General features: G+C 37.9%; 1 protein-coding gene across 4 annotated transcripts; it reads left to right on the top strand.

The window, feature by feature from the left end:
• The first annotated feature begins 2,850 nt into the window (after positions 1–2,850).
• znf711 (zinc finger protein 711) lies at positions 2,851–18,735 on the top strand. Of its 4 annotated transcripts, none has more exons than XM_053506265.1 (9): positions 2,851–4,708; positions 5,750–5,837; positions 5,978–6,091; positions 8,048–8,506; positions 8,681–8,836; positions 9,059–9,202; positions 10,716–10,850; positions 16,517–16,660; positions 16,750–18,735. In XM_053506265.1, the coding sequence occupies exons 3-9, from the start codon at positions 6,013–6,015 to the stop codon at positions 17,925–17,927; spliced, it is 2,295 nt and encodes a 764-aa protein (XP_053362240.1). In that variant the 5' UTR covers positions 2,851–4,708; positions 5,750–5,837; positions 5,978–6,012; the 3' UTR covers positions 17,928–18,735. The 4 variants fall into 4 exon arrangements, with proteins under 4 accessions (XP_053362240.1, XP_053362242.1, XP_053362239.1 ...); XM_053506267.1 differs by having other exon boundaries at positions 2,851–4,950; XM_053506264.1 differs by having other exon boundaries at positions 2,851–5,442.
• The last annotated feature ends 2,087 nt before the right edge of the window (positions 18,736–20,822 follow it).

Raw genomic sequence — 20,822 nt, 5'->3', positions numbered from 1 at the left:
AGAAAAATAGTGTCTATGACAATTTCTTACTATAGTGTATATTAGTTTTTTAGTGTGTACAAAATATTGTATTATTGTAGTGTGTACAGTATTATCACCTCACAGCCCTCCCATAATGCATACATTTGCTAAAATGCGAACAAAGCTGATCCAAGTCCACATAGAGACCTCAAAAATAACTACAGCACAGACGACACTTTGTCTGTGCTCAAGAAATTATTAGAAAAGTATATTAAAAAATTTAAGTTTATTGAGTCAACATATGTGCACTGTATCTACCATTTATTAATTCATATATACATACTGTACATACCAAGGGGTATCAATCTGAATATCCAGAACACATTGCATTTCTGCACCCTGCAAGCTGTGTGATTTTTCCTTTTTCTATGAATTGCCCTGGGGGGGAAATCGCACCAGGCGTCAGTTTAGCCAGATTAAATGCTGCTTGTTTAAAAACATGGCAGGAAAATCTTAAATGCACACAAACCCTTTTACAATCCAGTAAACCATCACTGACATCATGTGACAAATAAACAGACACCATTCCATCCTGCACTCTCATGTGATGAAAGGCGACCGCATGTAGGAGATTTACGCCATATCTGAGTGATGATAGCTTGCGTGTGTGTTTGTGTGTGTGATTGGGTTTCAGAGGAGTTAAGACACAGCATGCCTAACTTGGCCCCACGCACCAGTCTGCGCTCACTGGAGGCAGTGAGAAACAGCCGCAGCATGGAGGCTAATCTACACAGTTCAGGCAGCCGCATGTCCCGCCTTCCCCAGTCCCCCACAGGTCGGTACCCAGCATCCCTGCTGCCTCACCTTCACCCTCATCCACTAACCCTGTTATAGGGCATGTGGATGATTGACATCGCTTTCCTTCACTTCTTCAAACAAACCCCTGATTAGGTTAAGACAAAAATTTTATTATATATATTTTTTTTTTGTTTATAAAAGGTTTTGGTCATTCACATGATTTGGAATTTTTTTTCTTACACAGGTCAGTGACCTTAAGTTGTACTATATTTAAAAAAATATATCGGACCTTAAACCCATGAACTTGTATATACAGCATCATTTAAAGATAAATCTAAGATCCAGTACATGCTGTGTGCAGCCATGTTGATTTGACAGCAGTTAAAGTTGGAGGAAATCAGAGTAGGAATTGTTAATTGTAAAGTTGAGGTGATTTTATTTATTTATTTAATTTTTTCATGGTTAAAAGTTGAGTATTATGCTGTCCTCTACTCAAATAAAACCCAGCTTTATCATCATCCATCTATGCTATATATAACTAAACAAATACATTTTGTTATGTTAATGCATAACAGTATGCATAATCTCTCTGCACATTACCACTTTCGGATGCTTTGCGCTTTTTTATAATCCTATAGTCCTATTAGATGTCAGAATGGCGGTTAGTTAAAAGATATCTCCGTAAAAGCCACAGAAGAATGTGACCGTGTCTTGTAGTGGTTCTGTTTATGCAAGTGGACACATTCTCACCCATCAGCATTCACCTCAAAGATACACGCAAAGATAAACACGCATGACACAATGTCAGGGGAGCTCCTCACAAACCCCTTTTCTATTGCAATGCGAACAAGCTTTAGGACAGAAAAACTGCATAAACCAGCATTAAGACAATTTCATTTTATATATTGATATTTTTGAAAATGTTATTTTTTTAAAAGACATTTTTAGACTGTTCATAATGGCTGATGATAAATATTGAATTTGCATATGAATATTTTGTATGGTAAATGTATTTGTAGGTAATGCGTCGCCCTCTACTGGTGAATATTCTGAATGATCAGGTGCACAATAATTGAGTGAATGAGTGATATATTTGTGTGATTCGTATGGAGATAAACTTATGGATTGCCATTCATATCAAGTTTCTTTCCACAGTTCCCAGTTTCTTTCCTTGAGTGTGTCTGTGTATGTCTATATTTATGTGTGTATAAAAAAATAAGCATTTGAAAAAATTTCTGCCACATGAGCCATAACCATATGAGCTTCCTATAACTGCTGACTGTCACTTGCTCCTGAAGGTGTGTCCACCACCCGATTAAGGGGCACTGGCCAGTCACCACTCTTGTTGCGGGCTCCTGTAAAAGCTCTAAGCCCTGTGGGCAGCATGGCTACAGCACGACAGTCTGCAAGAACGACTGCTGGGGCTCAGGGACGCACTGCAGGAGCACGGAGGGTGCAGTCACCAGGGCCGGCCAATGGAAGCAGAACTGTTACTACAGGGCCAAAACAAACAGTGAGCAGAAGCATAACACCTACTGCTCCAGCTTCCTCAAAAAGCAGGCTTGCCCAGCCTCCAAGAAGGTAATACTTAACTCCTATTCTGTGTACTATTCAGCAAACCTGGTCATGTTTTTCCCTTTTTTTTTTTTTTTTTTTTTAATTAAAGGCAAAAAAATTTAAGTACATACTAAAATTTGGTTGTCACTTTTATTTTTTATAGTTCTGTTTTCTACGATATAGAAGCATGCTCCCAATATACCATTAAATTAACATCAACTGCTTTTAATCAAGGTTTGAAATTGTTATAAAAAAGGTAGAGCAATTCCTTGCCCAGTTTCAGACATACTGTAGTACTAATAACTGTGTAATTTCACTTAGCCCTTGTGACTGAAATACTTTAGACATTATGCAGCTTTAGCCATAAATCATTCAGTCATTTTTTTTCTAACTCAAGATCAACTCTTAGTTTGTAAAATTAATTCCCTGTCCTTATTGCTTCTTCTTACAGCAGGTCTCTGGGAATGGCAAAAACCTGTGGTCCAATAACAGACGAATCCTGGAAAGATGGCTGTTACTAAAGCTTTTGTCATTTTCCCAAACACGCTCCTAGAAAACATCCAGAAAACACCCGCTGCCTTTATAAACATCACAGGGATGCTGGACACACTAAGACAGAAAAAGAAAGGCACAAAAACACAGCAATCCTGGAACTCCAGCATGACTCCTTTTCACCCCCACTGCCATAATAGCCGGAGAACCGCTAATGGAAACCTATTGGGATTACATTGTTTGTTTCATTAGACTTTAAAATTGATTTTTTTTTTTAAATGCAATGCTGCTTTATTTTTATGATGACTGGAGAGGTTCCTGGAAAAATAATTGTGTTGTAGTGTAAAAAATACTTAGAGCATATGTATATGTTGTTTTAAAAATTTAATTTGGGAAGTAAGTTTTAGGATTGCTATTCAGAAGAATTGAATATTTTCTTTGTTCTTCCAGAAATAAGGGAATTATGTGTATGGGCTGTTTCAGTGGAATTTTATCTGACATTTTCAAGGCAGAAAAAAAGTCTATGCAGTCTTCCATTTTCTCAAAAGTAAAAAAAAAAAAAAAACTATAATAAATCAAAGTCATTGGGTTCTGCTTCAACAGTCTCCCAAATTCTGTCTTCTTTTCCCTTTTTCCACTATCCCAACAGTCTCTTTAAATGTTTAGTGAATACTCTAAGTTTTTGGAAGCCAAAAAAAAAATTAACATTCAGTATCAGGCTGGTTATAAATGGTAGTCATTGTTTAACTACAATTTGGCCTTCCAAAAATGAATCTGACCCACTACAATTTTCTTATTTTAAACATGGCAGCATTTGTAGGCTCATGTGAAGTAATTTATTTGTAATTACAAGTAAGAGTAATTGGTTTCAGGAACTTGATGACGCCTTTATGCACATAATATAAAACTTGTATAAAAAAATATGCGCGTTCATTTTCATTGTGGAGAAATTACTTTTCTCCATTTGTGATTATCAAACTGCAACTGTAAACACTGAATCACAGTAGTTATTTTTCAATAATGTCAGCAGTGATAGTCAGGTTTTCTCCTATGTGTACCTCTTGATGCTGTTCCTAAGAACTCTCTATGTTACTATAGTTTACTATTTATAACAATTTTGGGGTCTGTAGTGAAATCTAAACCGTATGTTGTAATTCACTGTATGTAAATGTATTACAATAATTAGGTCTTAGTCATGATGTTGGACTTTAAAATCGTTTAATTGTTTTGGAAGGGCTCATTCTAATAGTAAGGGAAGGGGAAAGGTTTAGTCACTCAGTCACACTGTTAATTTAGCTCAGATGTAGGCCCCATGGTCCAATATACCTTATAGACAGCAATTTGTAAGGATTATTGATACATTTTCTACATCCTGGCATGTGTTTTTATTCTCTTCATAATCTATTGGCCAGACCTACTAAATAATTTATTTAGTCTTACCAAAATTCACACAAAAGGACCCCTAAATAACTGCCCTAAAGGCCTCATTTACAAACCGCACACTTCCGTTGTAAAAACAATACCAATAGTAAGGTACGACATATGAGTGCAGTATTTGTCATAATTGGTTACTTGTTTAGTGCCTTATCATACAGTTTTGTTTATAACACAAGCTTAAATCGAGTTAATAACATAATAGCTTCGGCTATGTTTCTCTATGGGTGACGTAAATGGCCCGGGCTCGGCGGTGAGCGAGGCCTCGCGCGCATTGTCTGCCCCCTCCCGCCCCTGTTGGCGGCGCGCAGCCTGATTGGCCCGGGCCTGCGAAAGCTTGCTCGGGGATTCTGGATGTACAGGCCGCAGATGCGCTACGGCTGGAAAATAAAGGCAAAACTGGATGATAATGTATTCGGTACAATAAGAAGGGCGTTGGCACACCAAAGACGAATCAGCGGATCAGGTAAAAGCGTCGCTATCGACACCGGATGTTACCAAAACTTGAGCCGCGGCCTGTTTGGGCCTCGTCGGACAACGTAACAAACAAAAGCTCGGCAAAGGGCCTTGCTTAGCCAGCTAGCTACCTGTGCTAACAGACCGATCTGTTGACGGAGTGAGATATTCGTCGCATACACGAATTCCAAAACTTGGACGAATACGAAGAGTTCGGCTTCACGAACTAGATGCATGTAACAACGTGTCTGCGTAAGTTATAGGTTTTTTCCATTCGCGTCGGATAATGCCACTAATGCTAACTAGCATTAACTAAAATGGCGGAAATCAAGATGGCGGACGCGCCTGCGGCAGATCTATATCTAGAAATTGCTAACATAAACAAGTAGTTAGTCTGATGTATCCTGTATTCAGTACGTTTAAGTCGAACTCCTTTCTATGTTTGCGTCGAAGTTTCTGTTAGCGTGTAATATTGTCGCTTAAAAAAACTAAATGTTAAAATTTTAAGATTTGACGTAACAGGCGAAGCTGCGCATGTACGAGCAGCATAGCGTGCAATGGCCATGATTTCAGCGGCAGCAAAGGGCTATGGGTAGACACGGGCAGAGGAGGGAACGCGCGCGCGCGGGGGAGGGAGGTGGTGGTGGGAAATGAAAATAAACATGAAATTTGATAGACATACAGCGACAGTAAAGAATACGTCAAGTCGGGCACGGACGGTGTAGATATTATGCTTTTTAAATGGTATGTTGGCGCTCCTGGGTTTATTAGGGCGCTAGGAAAGACTTCCTGTGTTTATTATAGGCGGTGCCATTACGTAATTTTGGAAATTCCCTCCACAACGTTAAAACAACTTGGGGCATATGTGTTGCGGAATATTCCCCGGCAAAGTGCGTGTTTCATGTTAGATTTTGTGACCGTACACGAAAGTCTCAGTTGATTCTAGACAAATCAATGAAGGATTAGATCAATTCTGAACTTTTTAAAGTGTGTTGCACATTTTTTAAAGTGTTTATTGGAGTGTTATTAATGACACGATATTTACTTGCAGGTGTTTTCCTTCCAGATGATTCACGCACACTGTTGTTTTATATTTGACACCTTTATGTGTATTAAATAACAAAACAACAAATGTGAAGGTATGTCTAAATGAATCATACATTTCACAGGACTTTATATTTTCTTCTACATTTCTCCTTCCACTTACGGGCAGTTATGACTTATGTACATTTCTTCTCTCTTTCTATTTTATTATTTTTTTCACTTTGGTGAGTTTTAGCTTTGTAAAAAAAAAAAAAAAAAACATCCAAGAAAATGGATCAAGGCGGAGGGGTCTTAGAGCTTCACTCCCAGGATCTGAAAATGCCCCACACTATGATAATGCAAGGCTTTGGTAAGGGCAAGTATGAGCTGTCCGTAATCTATACTCCGTAATCTTGTCCTTACAATGGGACCTATCTGTCTGTCTACCCGCTGTTGCGATTAGAAGTTTCAAATATAATTTTAATTTTTCAAATACACAATCACACTCAGTATGAATGCGCAATGAAATTGTTATACGACTGAGATAAAAAAGATTTCTCTACAAGTGAGAGTATAATTAAAGTGAAAAAAATCCAATAAAAGAAATATAAGAATTAAAAAATACAATATTTACAGAAATTACAAAAATAAAATAGAATTAATATAGAAGGCTATAAATTATGCAGAGAGCTTAGTTTGCTGATTCATCAAGAACATGAATGTCCTCTCAATATTGGATTTACAATTTTTTTTTGAAGTCATTTTTGTCTGTGAAAAAAAATCTTTTTCTTCTTTGTCTTTCGGCTGTTCCCTTTCATCTGCCTCCATTTAACCCTGTGCTCTTCACCAACTAACTTTATGTCCTTTCTCACTACATCCATAAATCTCCTCTTTGGTCTTCCTCTAGACCTTCTGCTTGGCAATTCCAACCTCCGCATCCTTCTACCCATATGCTCACCATCTCTCCTCTGAACATGTCCAAACCACCTCAATCTGGCCTCGCTGACATTATCTCCAAAACATCTAACATGGGTTGTCCCTCTGATGGACTCATTATTGATCCTATCCATCCTTGTCACTCCCAAAGAGAGCCTCAACATTTTTATCTCTGCTACCTCCAACTCTGCCTCCTGTCTTTTCTTCAGTGGCACTGTCTCTAAGCCATAAAAAAATGATTTTTCAACATCCATCTCAAATAGAAGCAAACCCCAGGAATGTTGTGCATACGTTTTCTTTTACTCTCTAGACAAAAAAGATGCACACACAGTACATGATTACAGTACATGTTTAGAATGGCATTGTTTTCAACCTTGTACAACACCACAACATTTGTTTCTGTCTGGAGTTGCATTAATTTTTAGCTGAGGTTGTGTACTGATGATGACTCCAGTCATTCAGTGGGGGCCAATTCACATATAAAACTTCCCTCATCCCTCATGTTCCCAGAACCACACTTTTTTTTGAGCCTGATGAATCTTGGTATTGTCATCCTGGAATATGCCTGTATCAGGGAAAAAAATATCCATTGATTAACCTGGCCATCCAATAAATCAGCTGACTTAATTTTATTTGCCACGTAATTTTGCTAAAAATAGACCTGACAACCAGAAGCACCTCTAGATCATATGATTGCCCCCCACAGGCTTGTACAGTGGCCAGTATGCATATTGGGTGCATCGCTTCATGCCCTTCACCGCTTAGCCCGACATGGTCATCGCTTGGGGAAAGGTTCAATTTGCACTTATCAGATTGCATGACCTTTTTCCATTGCTCCAAAGTCCAATCTTTATGCTCCCTAGCAAATTGAAGCCTTTTTTTTTTTTTTTTTTGATCTGCCTCACAAGTGACTGACTATCTTATGGCCACAATCCCAATCATGTGAGTTTTCCACACATTTCTTTCACAAAGTTGATGGTTCAGCACCATCCTTTCAGGTTTAATAACATATTGGACAGATTCAAATTTCTATAAGTCCTATAATGGAACGAAAATCTCCTTTATAGTTTTTTTTGCTTGATGCAGGCCAATAATTTCTATCTAACATCTTTTTAACAACAAGAAGATACATTTTCTAACATGGTTGTTTAAAAAAAGAGAAGCTACTCAGTAATTGTTTCCAACTCAAACATTAAATGCTGCAATAATTATTCAGTTAGTGACTAGTAATTATTTGCTTATTTAAATCCGAATAGTGATTACTTGTTGCCAGGGAGCGCGCTTGTGTGTGTGTACACATGGTCATTCTGCTTTTCTCTTTGTCATTTCGGATTTAACCTGACTGTGTATAATGTGTATGTGCCATTGTTTTTGGAATCTACATTCTTAGGCATGGGGGGCATGGCCCACATAGATGGTGAACACATTGTGGTATCTGTACCTGAAGCTGTGCTGATATCAGATGTGAATGCTGATGAGGGCATTCTGCTGGAGCATGGTCTGGAGGCTGCAGTAGTGGAAGGGCCTGGTATTGGTCGAGAAGATATCATTATGTCCGAACCTATCCTGGGTGCAGAGGTGGCCATTGAAGAGGCTCTGGATGCTGTCCAGCATGTCCTGGCTGCTGAACGTATCGAAGAAACAGTACCTGAACAGGTGTTTGTGACTGATCTCATGTCTACACACGAGGACAGCCCACTGGACCCTGAGCTGGTGTCAGAGGAGGTATTGGTCGCAGATACAGAGGCCATAGTTCAGGCACATGAGACCACACCCCCCTGTGCGACCCTTAAGCCCGATGACGATGAAGATGAAAAAAGCACTTCAGAAGATTACCTCATGATCTCATGTTAGTCCATAATGATTTAATAGGCAAAATTTTATACTTGGAAAGTTTTATGGCACTTCTTGTAGCAACACAATGGTATAAGAAGATGCTGTCAAGTTTTATACTCTTAAATATAGTAGTTCTAACATTTCTAGTTGCAGATGAGAATTTTTTTTTTCTCTCTCCACATTGCAGTGGATGATGTGGGGGAGAAGTTGGATATTGGAGACACACCGTTAAAAATTAGCACAGAGGTGGGCCAGGATGATGAATCCAAGGAAGACGAATTCGGCTCTGAGGTTATCAAAGTGTACATCTTTAAGGCCGAAGGGGATGAAGATGTGGAAATAGGTGAGAATGTCATTGACGCTTAGGAATCTAGTTTTCTCATTAGTATTTGTTATAGGTACTAAATAGTTGCAGTATTCTCTCCCTTGCTCTAACACCCCCGTCCCGCCCCCCCTTTTCTGGTCCTCTTCGTCTCTCTTATCTACCCTAATATTAAAATGTTTTAAAGAAACAAGAAATGCCTTTAAGGTAAAAAAATTTCTGATTTTTCTGTTCACGATGTAGGTGGAACAGAGGTTGTTGCAGAGAGTGATTTTCCCAATGGGCATGCAGTGTTGGATCCAGCAACAGCAAGCACCGGTCGGCTGTCAAGGGAGAAAATGGTCTACATGGCAGTGAAGGATACCAGCCAAGGACAGGAAGATATGAGTGAGTAAATATTTAAATATTAATGTTAAATCGTGGTCTTGGTCAACAATGAAACACCACATTACTGAAGCAGCAGTGCTGAAATTGTTTAATCAGCTGATCATGTTTCAGCAGCACAAGGCATCATGCAGATACAAATCAACAGCTTCCTCCAGTGTTCGTGTCAAAGATTGCAATTGCGTAAAATGTGATTATAGTGACATTTATTGGTTGGGTGTTTTCCCCACATACTTGTTGAATATTAAAAAATAACAGTAATGATTGTATAGAGATTACATACAATTGTGTAGAAAAATAAACTATGCAAAAGAAAGCCTAGACCAGTTTAAATGCTAACAAAATTCAAATAACAAATCTTCACAACTGTGGTGAATGAGCAGATAAGCTATACCAGCACATTGGCATCTACTCCTAGAAGGCAATTGCAGGAATCGAGGGCTACAGTGTGCACAGGCTGACTGAAACTGGACAGTTGAAAAATGTTGCCTGGTCTAATGAATCTTAATGTCTGCTGCAACAGATGGTAGGGTGACGATTTGGCCTTTACAGCATGAATCCCAGGACTCAACCTGTCTTGTGTAAACATTTCAGGCTGCCAGTGATGGTGGTATGGTATGGGGAATGTTTTCCTGGCACACATTAGACCTCTTAATACCACCCAAACACTGTTTGAATGCTTCAGCCCATCTGATTATTATTGCTTACCAAGCCAAATTACTTTTTATTTTTATTTTTAAAGTTTAATGGTTAATTGCAGTATAATAAACTCAGTCAAGAGAATGAGTTTAGTGTGCTTCAGTCATCACCACTTGACAGATCTGAATATGAAGGGCAACATTGGGATGTGGTAGTACAGAATAAGTGTGTGGCTGAGACTGCAAAAAGCACATGATGTAATCATGTCAACATGGACCAGAATCTCTAAGGAATGTTTCTAACACCTTGTAGAATTTACACAATGAAGGATCGTGGGAGTTCTTTAAAGCAAATGCATGGTTGCTACCCATTATTAGTTTAGTGTTCTTAATAATTGGCTCTTTTAAGTGGAAATTAAATCTGTGCTAATGTTCAGTAAAGCAGCACTCTTGTTAGTGCAGTTTTGCCTAAGAATAATGCAGAGCAAAGTTTGCCAGTCTTACTTACAAAATTGTTTCAAAATCTGTTTGTTTTTATCTAGGATATTAAATTTTTTTTTTTCACTGAAAAAGTTGTTTGTTGTTTAGCTCTATTATGCCTTGCAGAGACCAAAAATAAGTACATAAAAGCCAACTGAAAATTGACTGGATGTCTGATTGAGTCACAGGGAAGAAATTTATGATAAATTAGCATTTCATGGCAGTTGATGTTTTGAGGGAAGTGTTAGTCTTTCTGCAGTAGAGATCTCTAGTCATCATATGTTACATAACGAAGAAAATCTAATATGATACAAACAGGTTTTATCAGTACTATAACATATATGTACTCTGCACTGTTGAGTTTATCCCTTAAATCATTTCATGTGTTCTGTGAATAGATGTTTCTGAGATGACTGACCAAGTGTACATGGAGGTGATTGTCGGGGAAGATGAGGCTCCTGCTATACAAGAAGCACAATTGGAGCATTCGCCATCTAAGACCTTTGTTCCTGTTGCGTGGGCAGCTGCCTATGGTTTGTCATTTCTTCTTTTGAATGTTAAACCTCTTACATTTGCTTTTATGTAATTTCCCTACACAACCTACTAATTTACAGTAATGCAAAGTTGCACCAGTGCACCTAAGCTTTTTCTTTTTCAAAGAATCTCTTTCTTCCCAGTGGTGATCTCCACCACACACAAAAATATGTATATACTATGTGTGAGGCAATCACGAATACACATGCAGGGAAGCAGTGGGTGAAGTGAATTGCAAATGAGTGGAAGATATTATCATAATGTTCAAGTGGCTAGTATAATCTGAACAGTGTTTACTTTATTAACAATGTCAACTGCCCTTAAATAAAAAAAAAAAAAAACTCTGCAGCTTTTGAAACTCGGCTGAAAGTCATGCCAAGTAATGCTTGTGAGGTAGATGTAATTATCTAGGCAGCGTGAGCTAATGTTTAAGTACTGTTTGAATGCTTCAGTTGTCAAAAAGAACATTTACAACTAACTAGGAAACTACAATATAACTCTGTCACTCAGTGAACATTCTGAGGGACAGTCGTCCTTTGCTGGATTTTGTCACTATTCAGTTTTTGCCATATGTTCTTCGTGTGGTGCAGCTAACTGAGTTTCCTATGAAATTAGCTACAGAAGTGAGTCTAGGTATGTTACAAAAAGGTGGAATATTCCCTGAGCCTTTTGTGCTTAATAAAGAAAGGTAATTTGCAAAGAATTTGAGTAATAAAAATGGCAAAGGAATAGAATGGCAAAGCATGGGGACAATTGAAATAATGCGTAGAAAGGTAGGTTTTGTTCTCGCCCTCCTAGGATAGCCTTCATGAGAGCCAGTTTCATTATGGTGCTTGACGGATTTTGCAAATGCACTTGACAATACTGTTCTTGCAAGAACTATTACAGAAAGGCTGACCTCTGTGTCTTAAAATCACAACTAACTGTTGTTTCTTTTTGTTGTTACGTAATTACCTAATTCCATATGTGTTATTTTATAGTTTTAAAATCCCCAGTATTGTTGTAGAATGTAGAAAATGAATCATTAAACAAAAACAAAGAAATTTGCAAGTGACCCCAAACTTTTGAACGGTAGTGTATATTTCTATTTCTTTTTTGTAAGTCGCTCTGGATAAGAGCGTCTGCCAAATGCCTAAATGTAAATGTAAATGTAAGTTTCTATTTGTTAAATAAACACAGCAACCTCTGTTAACAGTGTATGAATTGAGCTACACTACCATTTAAAAGGTTCTAACTCCATGGTCGTTTATGTAAAAGCGTCCAAAATATGCAATAATCTCCTTTAAACAGTTAATGTTGAGATGTATCTGCTAATTATGATCTGTAAAGCTTTTATAACAGTTCTAATCTAATCTTTTAATTGGTGAATTTTGAGACTGGTAACTCTAAATTAGAGTTCTCTCTAACTCAACTTCTCTGCAGTAGAGTTAAGTTTTGGTCTTGACTTCCTGGGATGTTCTTCATGAAAGACAATGAAGTTTCATCATAGTGCTTGATAGGTTTGCAAATGCACTTGACAATACTGTTCTTGCAAGAACTATTCGAGAAATGCTGACCTCCATTTCATAAAATAACAACTGACTGTTGTTGTTGTTATTGTAACATAATTACCTTATTCCATATGCGTTATGTCATATATAAGTTTTGAAATCCCCAGTACTGTTGTGGAATGTAAAAAAATAAATCACCAAACAAAAACAAAGAAATTTGCAAGTGATCACAAACTTTTGAGTGGTAGTATATATGTATACTTGTACAGTGGAGGCAATAAGTATTTAATCCCCTACAGGTTTTCTAAGTTAGCCCACTTATAAAGAAATGCAGGGTCTATAATTTTTATCATAGGTTTATGGTAAAGGATTGAGACAGAATATCAACCAAAAATCCAGAAAAAGCACATGATACAAATGTTATGAATTAAGTTGCATTTCAATGAGGAAAATAAGTATTTGATCCCCAAGCAAAACATGATTTAGTACTTGGTAGAGAAACCCTTGCTGTAAAGCGCAGTGGGAAGACGTTTCTTGTAGTTGTTTACCAGATTTGCACATATCTTGGGATGCATTTTTTTTTTAATTCACTATTCTTTACAGATTTTCTTTAAATGTTCAAGGTTTCTTGCCTATTGCTTGGCAACTCGAAGTTACAGCTCTCCCTGTGAATTTTCTATTGGATTAATGTCTGAAGACTGGCTAGACCACTCCATGACCTTAATGTGTTTATTCTTGAGTCACTCCTTAGTTGCTTTGGCAGTATGTTTGGGGTCATTTACATGCTGAAAGACCCATCCACAACCCATCTCAGGAGGTTCACATCCAAAATTTTACAACACATGGCTTCTTCCATTGGGCCCTAACTGCAGCAAAGTCAATCTGTACATTTAGCAGAGAAACAGCCCCAAAGCATAATGTTTCCACCTCCGTGCTTGACTGTAGGGACTGTGGTGTTCTTAGTGTCATAGTCAGCATTTTTCTTCCTCCAAAAACAGCAAGTCGAGTTGATGACAAAGAGCTCAATTTTGGTTTCATCTGACCACAGCAGTTTATCCCAATCTTTTTCTGTTTATTGGCAAATCTCAGACGTGTCTGTACATGTGTCTTTTTGAGGAGGGGAAGCCTTGCTGCGCTGACGGATTTCAATCCATGCAGGCGTATTGTGTTACCAATGGTTTGTTTGGTGATTGTGCTCCCAACTGCCTTGAGATCATTCACAAGCTTCTCCTGTGTAGTCCTGGGCTGGTCCCTCATTTTTCTCATGATTATTCTTACTCCATGAGGTGAAATCTTGCATATAGGGCCATTAATGGTTATTTTGTGTTTATTCCATTTGTAAAAAAAAAAAAATCACTAATATCTTGTTCCTGACTTGCTTTGACAGCTCTTTGGTCTTGCCGATGGTGGTGAGGTTTAAATGGAAGATGGAGATTTTGTGGACAGGTGGCTTTTATACACATACCACATTGTTGTTAGGAGTACCTTCTTAAATTAATGTGTGTATCACAAAAGCACAAAAAGTCTGTGAGAGGCAGAATTATTGTTGGTTGGTAAGGGATGAAATACTTATTTCCCTCATTGAAATGCAACTTAATTTATAACATTTGTATCATGTGCTTTTTCTGGACTTGCCTGTCATCTGAAACGGTCTTGTCTATATAAAATTTATTAACTTTTTTTGCTCATTAGCTAAATATTTTTCAGTTTAAATAATTTCAGTACTTATCAGTACTTTTTTAGTTTCCTGTAGTCCTTCCTTTGTCCCTCATAAATGCAAATTTGCCACAGACTTTTTTGTTTAGTGGTCAACCTGCTGTGGGTCATAATGCAGCGTTCTCGGTGGAACGTTTGCAACCCTCCGAGACCAATAGAGAATTTGCCACAGAGGGAGTGCCAGTCTATTAATTTTGCATCAGTCCAGACCGAGAAGAATCCATACCCCGCGTACTGTACTGCCTTTATGCATGTATTTTGCCCACACAATGACTTTTAGGCCTTTACCTCGCTGGTGGGACATATGAACAAGGGATTTTCTATCATCTTTATGATATGAGCTAATTATTATAACTATTAAGTATAACGTACTAGTAATGTCTTTGCTATCTTTTCCCTTGAAGACTATTCAAGTTTGTACTTGTGTTTCTATAGTTTAGTCATCTTCCTGGTGATAAACAAATGGAATACTATGGTTACATAATTAAAAACTATTAAGTGCCTAATTAAATGGAACAACACCTAATTCCACCAAATTCACACTGAATGACAGAGTGGCACACCATGACCTTGCATTCAGTCCACACCCACATTTTCACACCAAGATGCTTTGTTTTATCAGGAAAACTTTAGAAGAAGCCCTCTTTTTCAGTGGTGTCCAGTATGGATGGGAATTACCAATGATCACCAAATGCAACATTATCACGATACCTACTGTAGGTGCTGATTCGATTAATATTATGATTCGCCATTTCCTTTTTTTTTTCCTTTCAATTTGGTTACAATTTTAAGGCCTTTAAAATAGTTTTTTAAAATCGTGTCAGAGCCCGAAAGTTCTGGACCTTTCTAAAGCTTTATTGACCAGCTTCATAACTTAATTGAAAATGAGTAATTAAATGTATTCCATTCCTTATATTATATCACTTAAAAAAAGGGCAGCATTTAAACAATACAAAATTGATGCAGGAGGTTAACAGTCACTCACTCACTCATCGTCTATACCGCTTTATTCTGTATTGAGAGTCGCAGGTGGCCTGGAGTCTATTCCAAGAGACTTAGGGATTGAGGTGTTGTACACCCTGGACAGGGTGCCAATCCAAATGAGGTTAACATTTAACTTTAAATAAACAAAAATCTACATTTTACTAAGCATCATGAATCTAGGCCAGGGTTAGCTCAGTGGTTAAGGCATTGGACTACAGTTCAAACCCCACAACCACCAAGTTGCCACTGTTGGGGCCCTTGAGCAAGGCCCTTAATCCTCAACTGCTCAGATGTGTAACGAGATAAAAATGTAAGTCGCTCTGGATAAGAGCGTCTGCCAAATGCCTAAATGTAAATGTAAATGAATCCACCATAATTATTTCTAAACAATCTTAGCAAACAGTTTACTCCTATCACACAGGATGCCAAAGTGTATAAAGAAATGGCCACCTTTTACAACCTCAAAGAATCGGTTATATCCGAGGCTGAGTAGTCCTGGTTGACGAAGCTGAAAACCAGCTGGTTGACTTGATTCATTGACTGCTCGACTGGTAAATCTATATTATTAATCTAAAAACTTATGATCTGTATAAATATATAAATCATTTTTTGAGTCGATGTGGCTAGCACAATAAAGGATTGTGATTCAAAACTGAAATGACACCCCCCATCCCTAGTGCCAAGTTTCTTTGCAATGTTTCAGACAAAAGTACCATATTTTTAGTTCTGAGTAATGTACTCATTGCTGCTCGTGTCGGGTACTGTTTCATATTCTTCTGAACCATTCCTTGCCAATCAGCCAACCATCACCAGGACCAGAACTGAAAGACTTTGCATGTTTAGTCACATAATTTGCATGTTTAAAATAATGAGCAGAGATGTTTCAAATTCTGTCCTGATGCATCTTTGTTTGAGAAGGTAGTAGAATCGGCCTTAAACAGCAGATCTTCAGCTTCAAAATTTTTCCGGCTTTACAGCCATTGACTCCCAATGTTTTTTACTCCTGCTTATTTAATGTCTTTATTTGGCTATGATGTCCTCCTGCATTTCAGAACTATTTTTTCTTCTTTGTAGATTTTACCCTTCATATAGATTGCATGGTACAATTTATGTTGTGTGTATCTTTTTTCCTAGTAGTTTGCCTTCTCTTTGTTTCTTTCCTGCTTGAATGTTATATCTGGGTGGTTTGTATTTTACATCAGTATGGCCGCAGATACAGGTGTGCAATGTTATTTTCTGCTCATCCATCATTGCCCTGCTCAGAGGGCGCTGTCTCTATCAAACTTTTGATTTGCCCTATTTAAATGGCTCTGTTATTAATTTACATCTGCACCCACATAATTCCAGGGCTCCCTTAAGTTTGTAGCGTCTGGTTCTACACATTGTGCACTTAAATGTTTCTTGCCCCAACTCTATGCATAATTAGTCAAATTTATAACCATTTCAAATGTTGCAACTCCTATTTTTTACTGTAGGTAACAATCTGGAGTCTCAATTAGAGAGTAAACATGGTGCAACTACTCCATACCTGCAAATCAGTGACAGCATCAGTACAAGCCGCGCTCTCAAACAGAGGCTCAAGAAGAAGAAGAAGGGAGAGACACGACAGTGCCAGACTGGTATGACAGAACAAGCTGGTATCAGTGAACAAGCTGTAGAAACAGCATTTAAGTGTGCACACTTAAGTAAATCATCCTCTCTGTTGCAGCTGTTATAATTGGCCCTGACGGCCTGCCACTGACGGTCTATCCTTGCCACATCTGCGGCAAAAAGTTCAAGTCACGTGGGTTTCTGAAGAGGCACATGAAGAACCACCCAGACCACATGTTTAAGAAGAAGTACCAGTGCACAGACTGTGATTTCACTACTAATAAGAAGGTCAGCTTTCACAACCACATAGAGAGCCACAAGCTCATCGTCAAGAATGAGAAAGTCCCAGAGTACACAGAGTACACGCGGCACTACCGGGAGGCGAGCCCGCTCAGCCCCAACAAGCTGATCTTGCGTGACAAGGAACCCAAGGTTCACAAGTGTAAATACTGCGAATACGAGACGGCTGAACAAGGCCTGCTCAATCGGCACTTGCTGGCTGTGCACAGCAAAAACTTTGCACATGTTTGCGCAGAGTGTGCCAAGGGCTTTCGCCACCCATCTGAGCTCAAGAAGCACATGAGGACGCACACGGGTGAGAAGCCCTATGGCTGCCAACGCTGCGAATTCCGCTGTGCTGACCCGTCCAACTTAAAGACTCATGTAAAGAGCAAGCATGGCGCCGAGCTGCCATTTAAGTGTGCCCACTGCCCATTAGCATTTGCTGATGACAAGGACTTGCAGAGGCACATGGAAGTCTTTCAGGGACACAAGACTCACCAGTGTCCACACTGTGAGCACAAGAGCACCAATTCAAGCGACCTGAAGCGCCACATAATTTCTGTACACACCAAGGACTTTCCACACAAGTGCGATGTGTGTGAAAAAGGTTTCCACCGACCATCAGAGCTCAAAAAACATGCAGAAACGCACAGAGGCAACAAGGTACACCAGTGTCGGCACTGTGACTTTAAGATCTCAGACCCTTTCACTCTGAGCCGACATATTCTTTCTGTGCACACAAAAGAGCTGCCTTTTAAGTGCAAACGTTGCAAGCGTGGCTTCAGGCAGCAGAACGAACTCAAGAAACATGTTAAGACTCACAGTGGCCGCAAAGTCTACCAGTGCCAGTACTGTGAGTATAATACGGCAGATGCCTCGGGTTTCAAGCGCCACGTAATCTCCATCCACACTAAGGACTACCCACATAGATGTGACTACTGCAAGAAGGGTTTTAGACGGCCCTCTGAAAAGAATCAGCACATAATGCGCCATCACAAAGACACACTGATATAATACTCCTCGGTTCGCCACCTCGCAAACTAGAACCTAATTCACACAACTGAAAATATGAATGGAATGGTACAGTTCAGTTGGGTAATTGCTCTTGACCTTTTCCCCCTGCAGGTTTTTGTAAGGGTGTTTTAAATAACCATAAAAACTATTCCCATTATTGGAGCAGGATTGCTAAGGTCAGCCAGGGTCTCAAATGATTATATTTTTGTATCTACCTGGCTGAAACGCTGCAAGTGAATAATGTCTTCAATGTTAATTGGATAATTAAAGCTTGATATGCTGTGATTGAAAAGAAATGCCCACTATGATGCTTGGATTCCCTGTAGCCATGTTGGTGTGGGCTGCAGTGTACTCCCTCAGTGAGTACTTACTAGTGTGCCTAGCTCATATGCTAACATTTTTTAACGCCCGTTTAAATCATGTCATTGGTTTCAGTAGGTCAATTGTGGTATAAATTATCTCATTTTTTTTTTTAAAGTTTACTTATATACAACTCTTAAGTAAACATTTACATTTGTGCATATGGGTATAGTTACATACTCATTTATATTTAAGTATATCTCTATAACATTAACCAGTAAATCTTTTTACCCAAGATTCTGGAGATTGAATTCACTTTAGTTTAAATAAAACATTTTTTTTCTTCATTTGTCGCCCCTGTGAATGCCGCTACAAGTAATGTATATGTATAATCACATGTAACTGGCAAATGTGCGCACATTGTCATTTTGAATTCCAATTTGCAGTCATGCCTTACCTGTATTGTATTTTTCTTGCACTGAACTCAGTAAATTGAATGTGATTATTATTTTTTAAATCATCTCAGTTGTGTAGTTACTATTTCAACTTGGTGCCAGTCATAGTAAGATCAGAGTATTGATTTTGCTTAGTCTCCTTTTTAAAATGTTAAAAAAAATGTAACATTTTTTTATTTATTAATAGAAGGGCACTGATGATTTGAGGACTGTTATTAAATAGATTGTCATATAAGGTGTAAAATTAGCATCAGTTGAGCCAGTTGGTTTTGTATTGAAGGTGGTTATGGACAAATTTTGGGTAATTTCCTAGTCATCACAGATATAAAGATAATAATTGTCTTTACCTAAACCATAGACATACTTTTTGTGTTTTCTTAATAGTTCTTACCTGAGCTCTGTCAGAAACATTTTTAAAAAGAAAAAAGTGGAAAAAGAAATACATAAGACCACAGGACAGGGCTTAGTAAAGACTGGTGGTTACCTGACAGTTTGCTGCTAGAAGTCTTTACAGAACATTTTGAAAAACATGCACTACTTTAATGTATGCATTAACCCCGCTCCTGCATAACTGAGGGAATACATAAACAGGATAATCTTAGTTAGGATATTTATTTACCAAAGAAAACTAAAATATCTGGCATGTGTGGGTAATGCACAGAACTGAGAGCTAATGTCATAGAAAAGTTTTTGTATATCCTGTTTAAATTCAGATTAAATTTTTGGTTCCTTCCTGATGTTTATCAATGGCCATCTTATATGTAAGTACCAAGTGATTTTTTTCATTTATTTATTTAAATTAATAATTATAGATTACTATTGACCTATAATATTGTGGTTTTTTTTGTTGTTTTTGGAAAAAAGGCCAAACGTTTGAAGTCAGTTAATAAGGATTAATTTTGGATTGTAGTCGTTGAGTTTCCAAATGGTTTTGTTTTCCATACAAGCATCTACTTTTCTACTAAAAATGCTCTGCACGATCTCTGACCATGCAATGGTTTATGTGATTCCCTATTATCACAAAATTTCATAGTAGATTTGGTAGAATTTGTCTAGGCGTGTAATGATACAACAGATTGTATCACATTGTTTACATTATATTACAAGGCTCTCAATTCTCAATATGTTCTATGCATCGAAAACACTGCAGACAGACTGTATAATATAGTAGGCAGTTCATCTTAAAATACTGCTTATTTTACATTATAATATTTTGAAAATAGAAATCGAAAAAGTACATGACAGTTAACTCTACAGACAGTTAGCTCTTTTAGGCAAAGCGATAAAAAGAAAAGGTTTCAGGACTAGATTCAGATCTTTTATTACAGTTTTGTTTGTGATTGAGGGAGGTAAAGAAGTGTGAATTAATCGGACAAACGCTGTATCATTATTGAGCTTTAATTATTCAACTTTAATTAAGCAGAATGTTTTTTTTCCCTTAATTAAAAATCTAAGACACATTTAGCCCACACTTTATTTTGCTACATTGAAAATGTAGTGAGACACCACAGTATTATTTTAGATTTAATTTTTGTGTATTTTATCACAGCTATTATAGTCCCAGTCATACTCCATAAGATGTTCCTAAGCTGTTTATCTCTATACAAATAATCATTATTTATGGTATTAAAGTCCCCGTCCAGTTGCAGAGCTATTTCTGTCAATAAACAAACGAACCCTAATCTGTTTGATCTATGCCCTTTGTGGAATTGGTTTATAAAAGAAACCTCACACTTGAGGTTGTGCCGTTGTAGAGTATCAGAACAGCAGTGATATTTTCAGTACTTTGGTTGCCCCCTCATGCCTACGGCCGCATCACAGTCGTACTGATATTCAGTACAATAGCGTTCTCTCTTGTGTAATGTTGTTTAAGTATTATCTAGGATTGGATTGCTCTAGAAGCTAAAGCCCCTATCCAGACTGGTGACTGCTGTAGTTCAGTAGTGAAGTATTTCTGACAAAGTATTTAATTGCTCCTTCCTTCACCGTGCCCAACTGATATAAATGAGAGTTATACAAGAAATTACTTTTTAATCATTTAAGTGTTTTCCATGCTTTATGTTTATAAAAAGGTTTTGTTTTTTATATGCAGTTTTGAAAAGAGAACTCTATTACAAGTAAAATCTTTGAAGCTATAAAG

This window comes from Clarias gariepinus, chromosome 10, assembly GCF_024256425.1.
Source record: "Clarias gariepinus isolate MV-2021 ecotype Netherlands chromosome 10, CGAR_prim_01v2, whole genome shotgun sequence".
Classification (NCBI taxonomy): Eukaryota; Metazoa; Chordata; class Actinopteri; order Siluriformes; family Clariidae; genus Clarias; species Clarias gariepinus.
Note: the sequence above shows the minus strand (reverse complement) of the source record. Positions and strands in the feature narration are given on the sequence as shown.

Excerpts from the sequence above, each read along its gene's own strand:
- znf711 (XM_053506265.1), top strand. The coding sequence starts at position 6,013 with ATGGATCAAGGCGGAGGGGTCTTAGAGCTTCACTCCCAGGATCTGAAA. Across the intron at positions 9,203-10,715 it reads CCAAGGACAGGAAGATATGA|ATGTTTCTGAGATGACTGAC; the intron begins GTGAGTAAATAT and ends TTCTGTGAATAG. Across the intron at positions 16,661-16,749 it reads GACACGACAGTGCCAGACTG|CTGTTATAATTGGCCCTGAC; the intron begins GTATGACAGAAC and ends TCTCTGTTGCAG.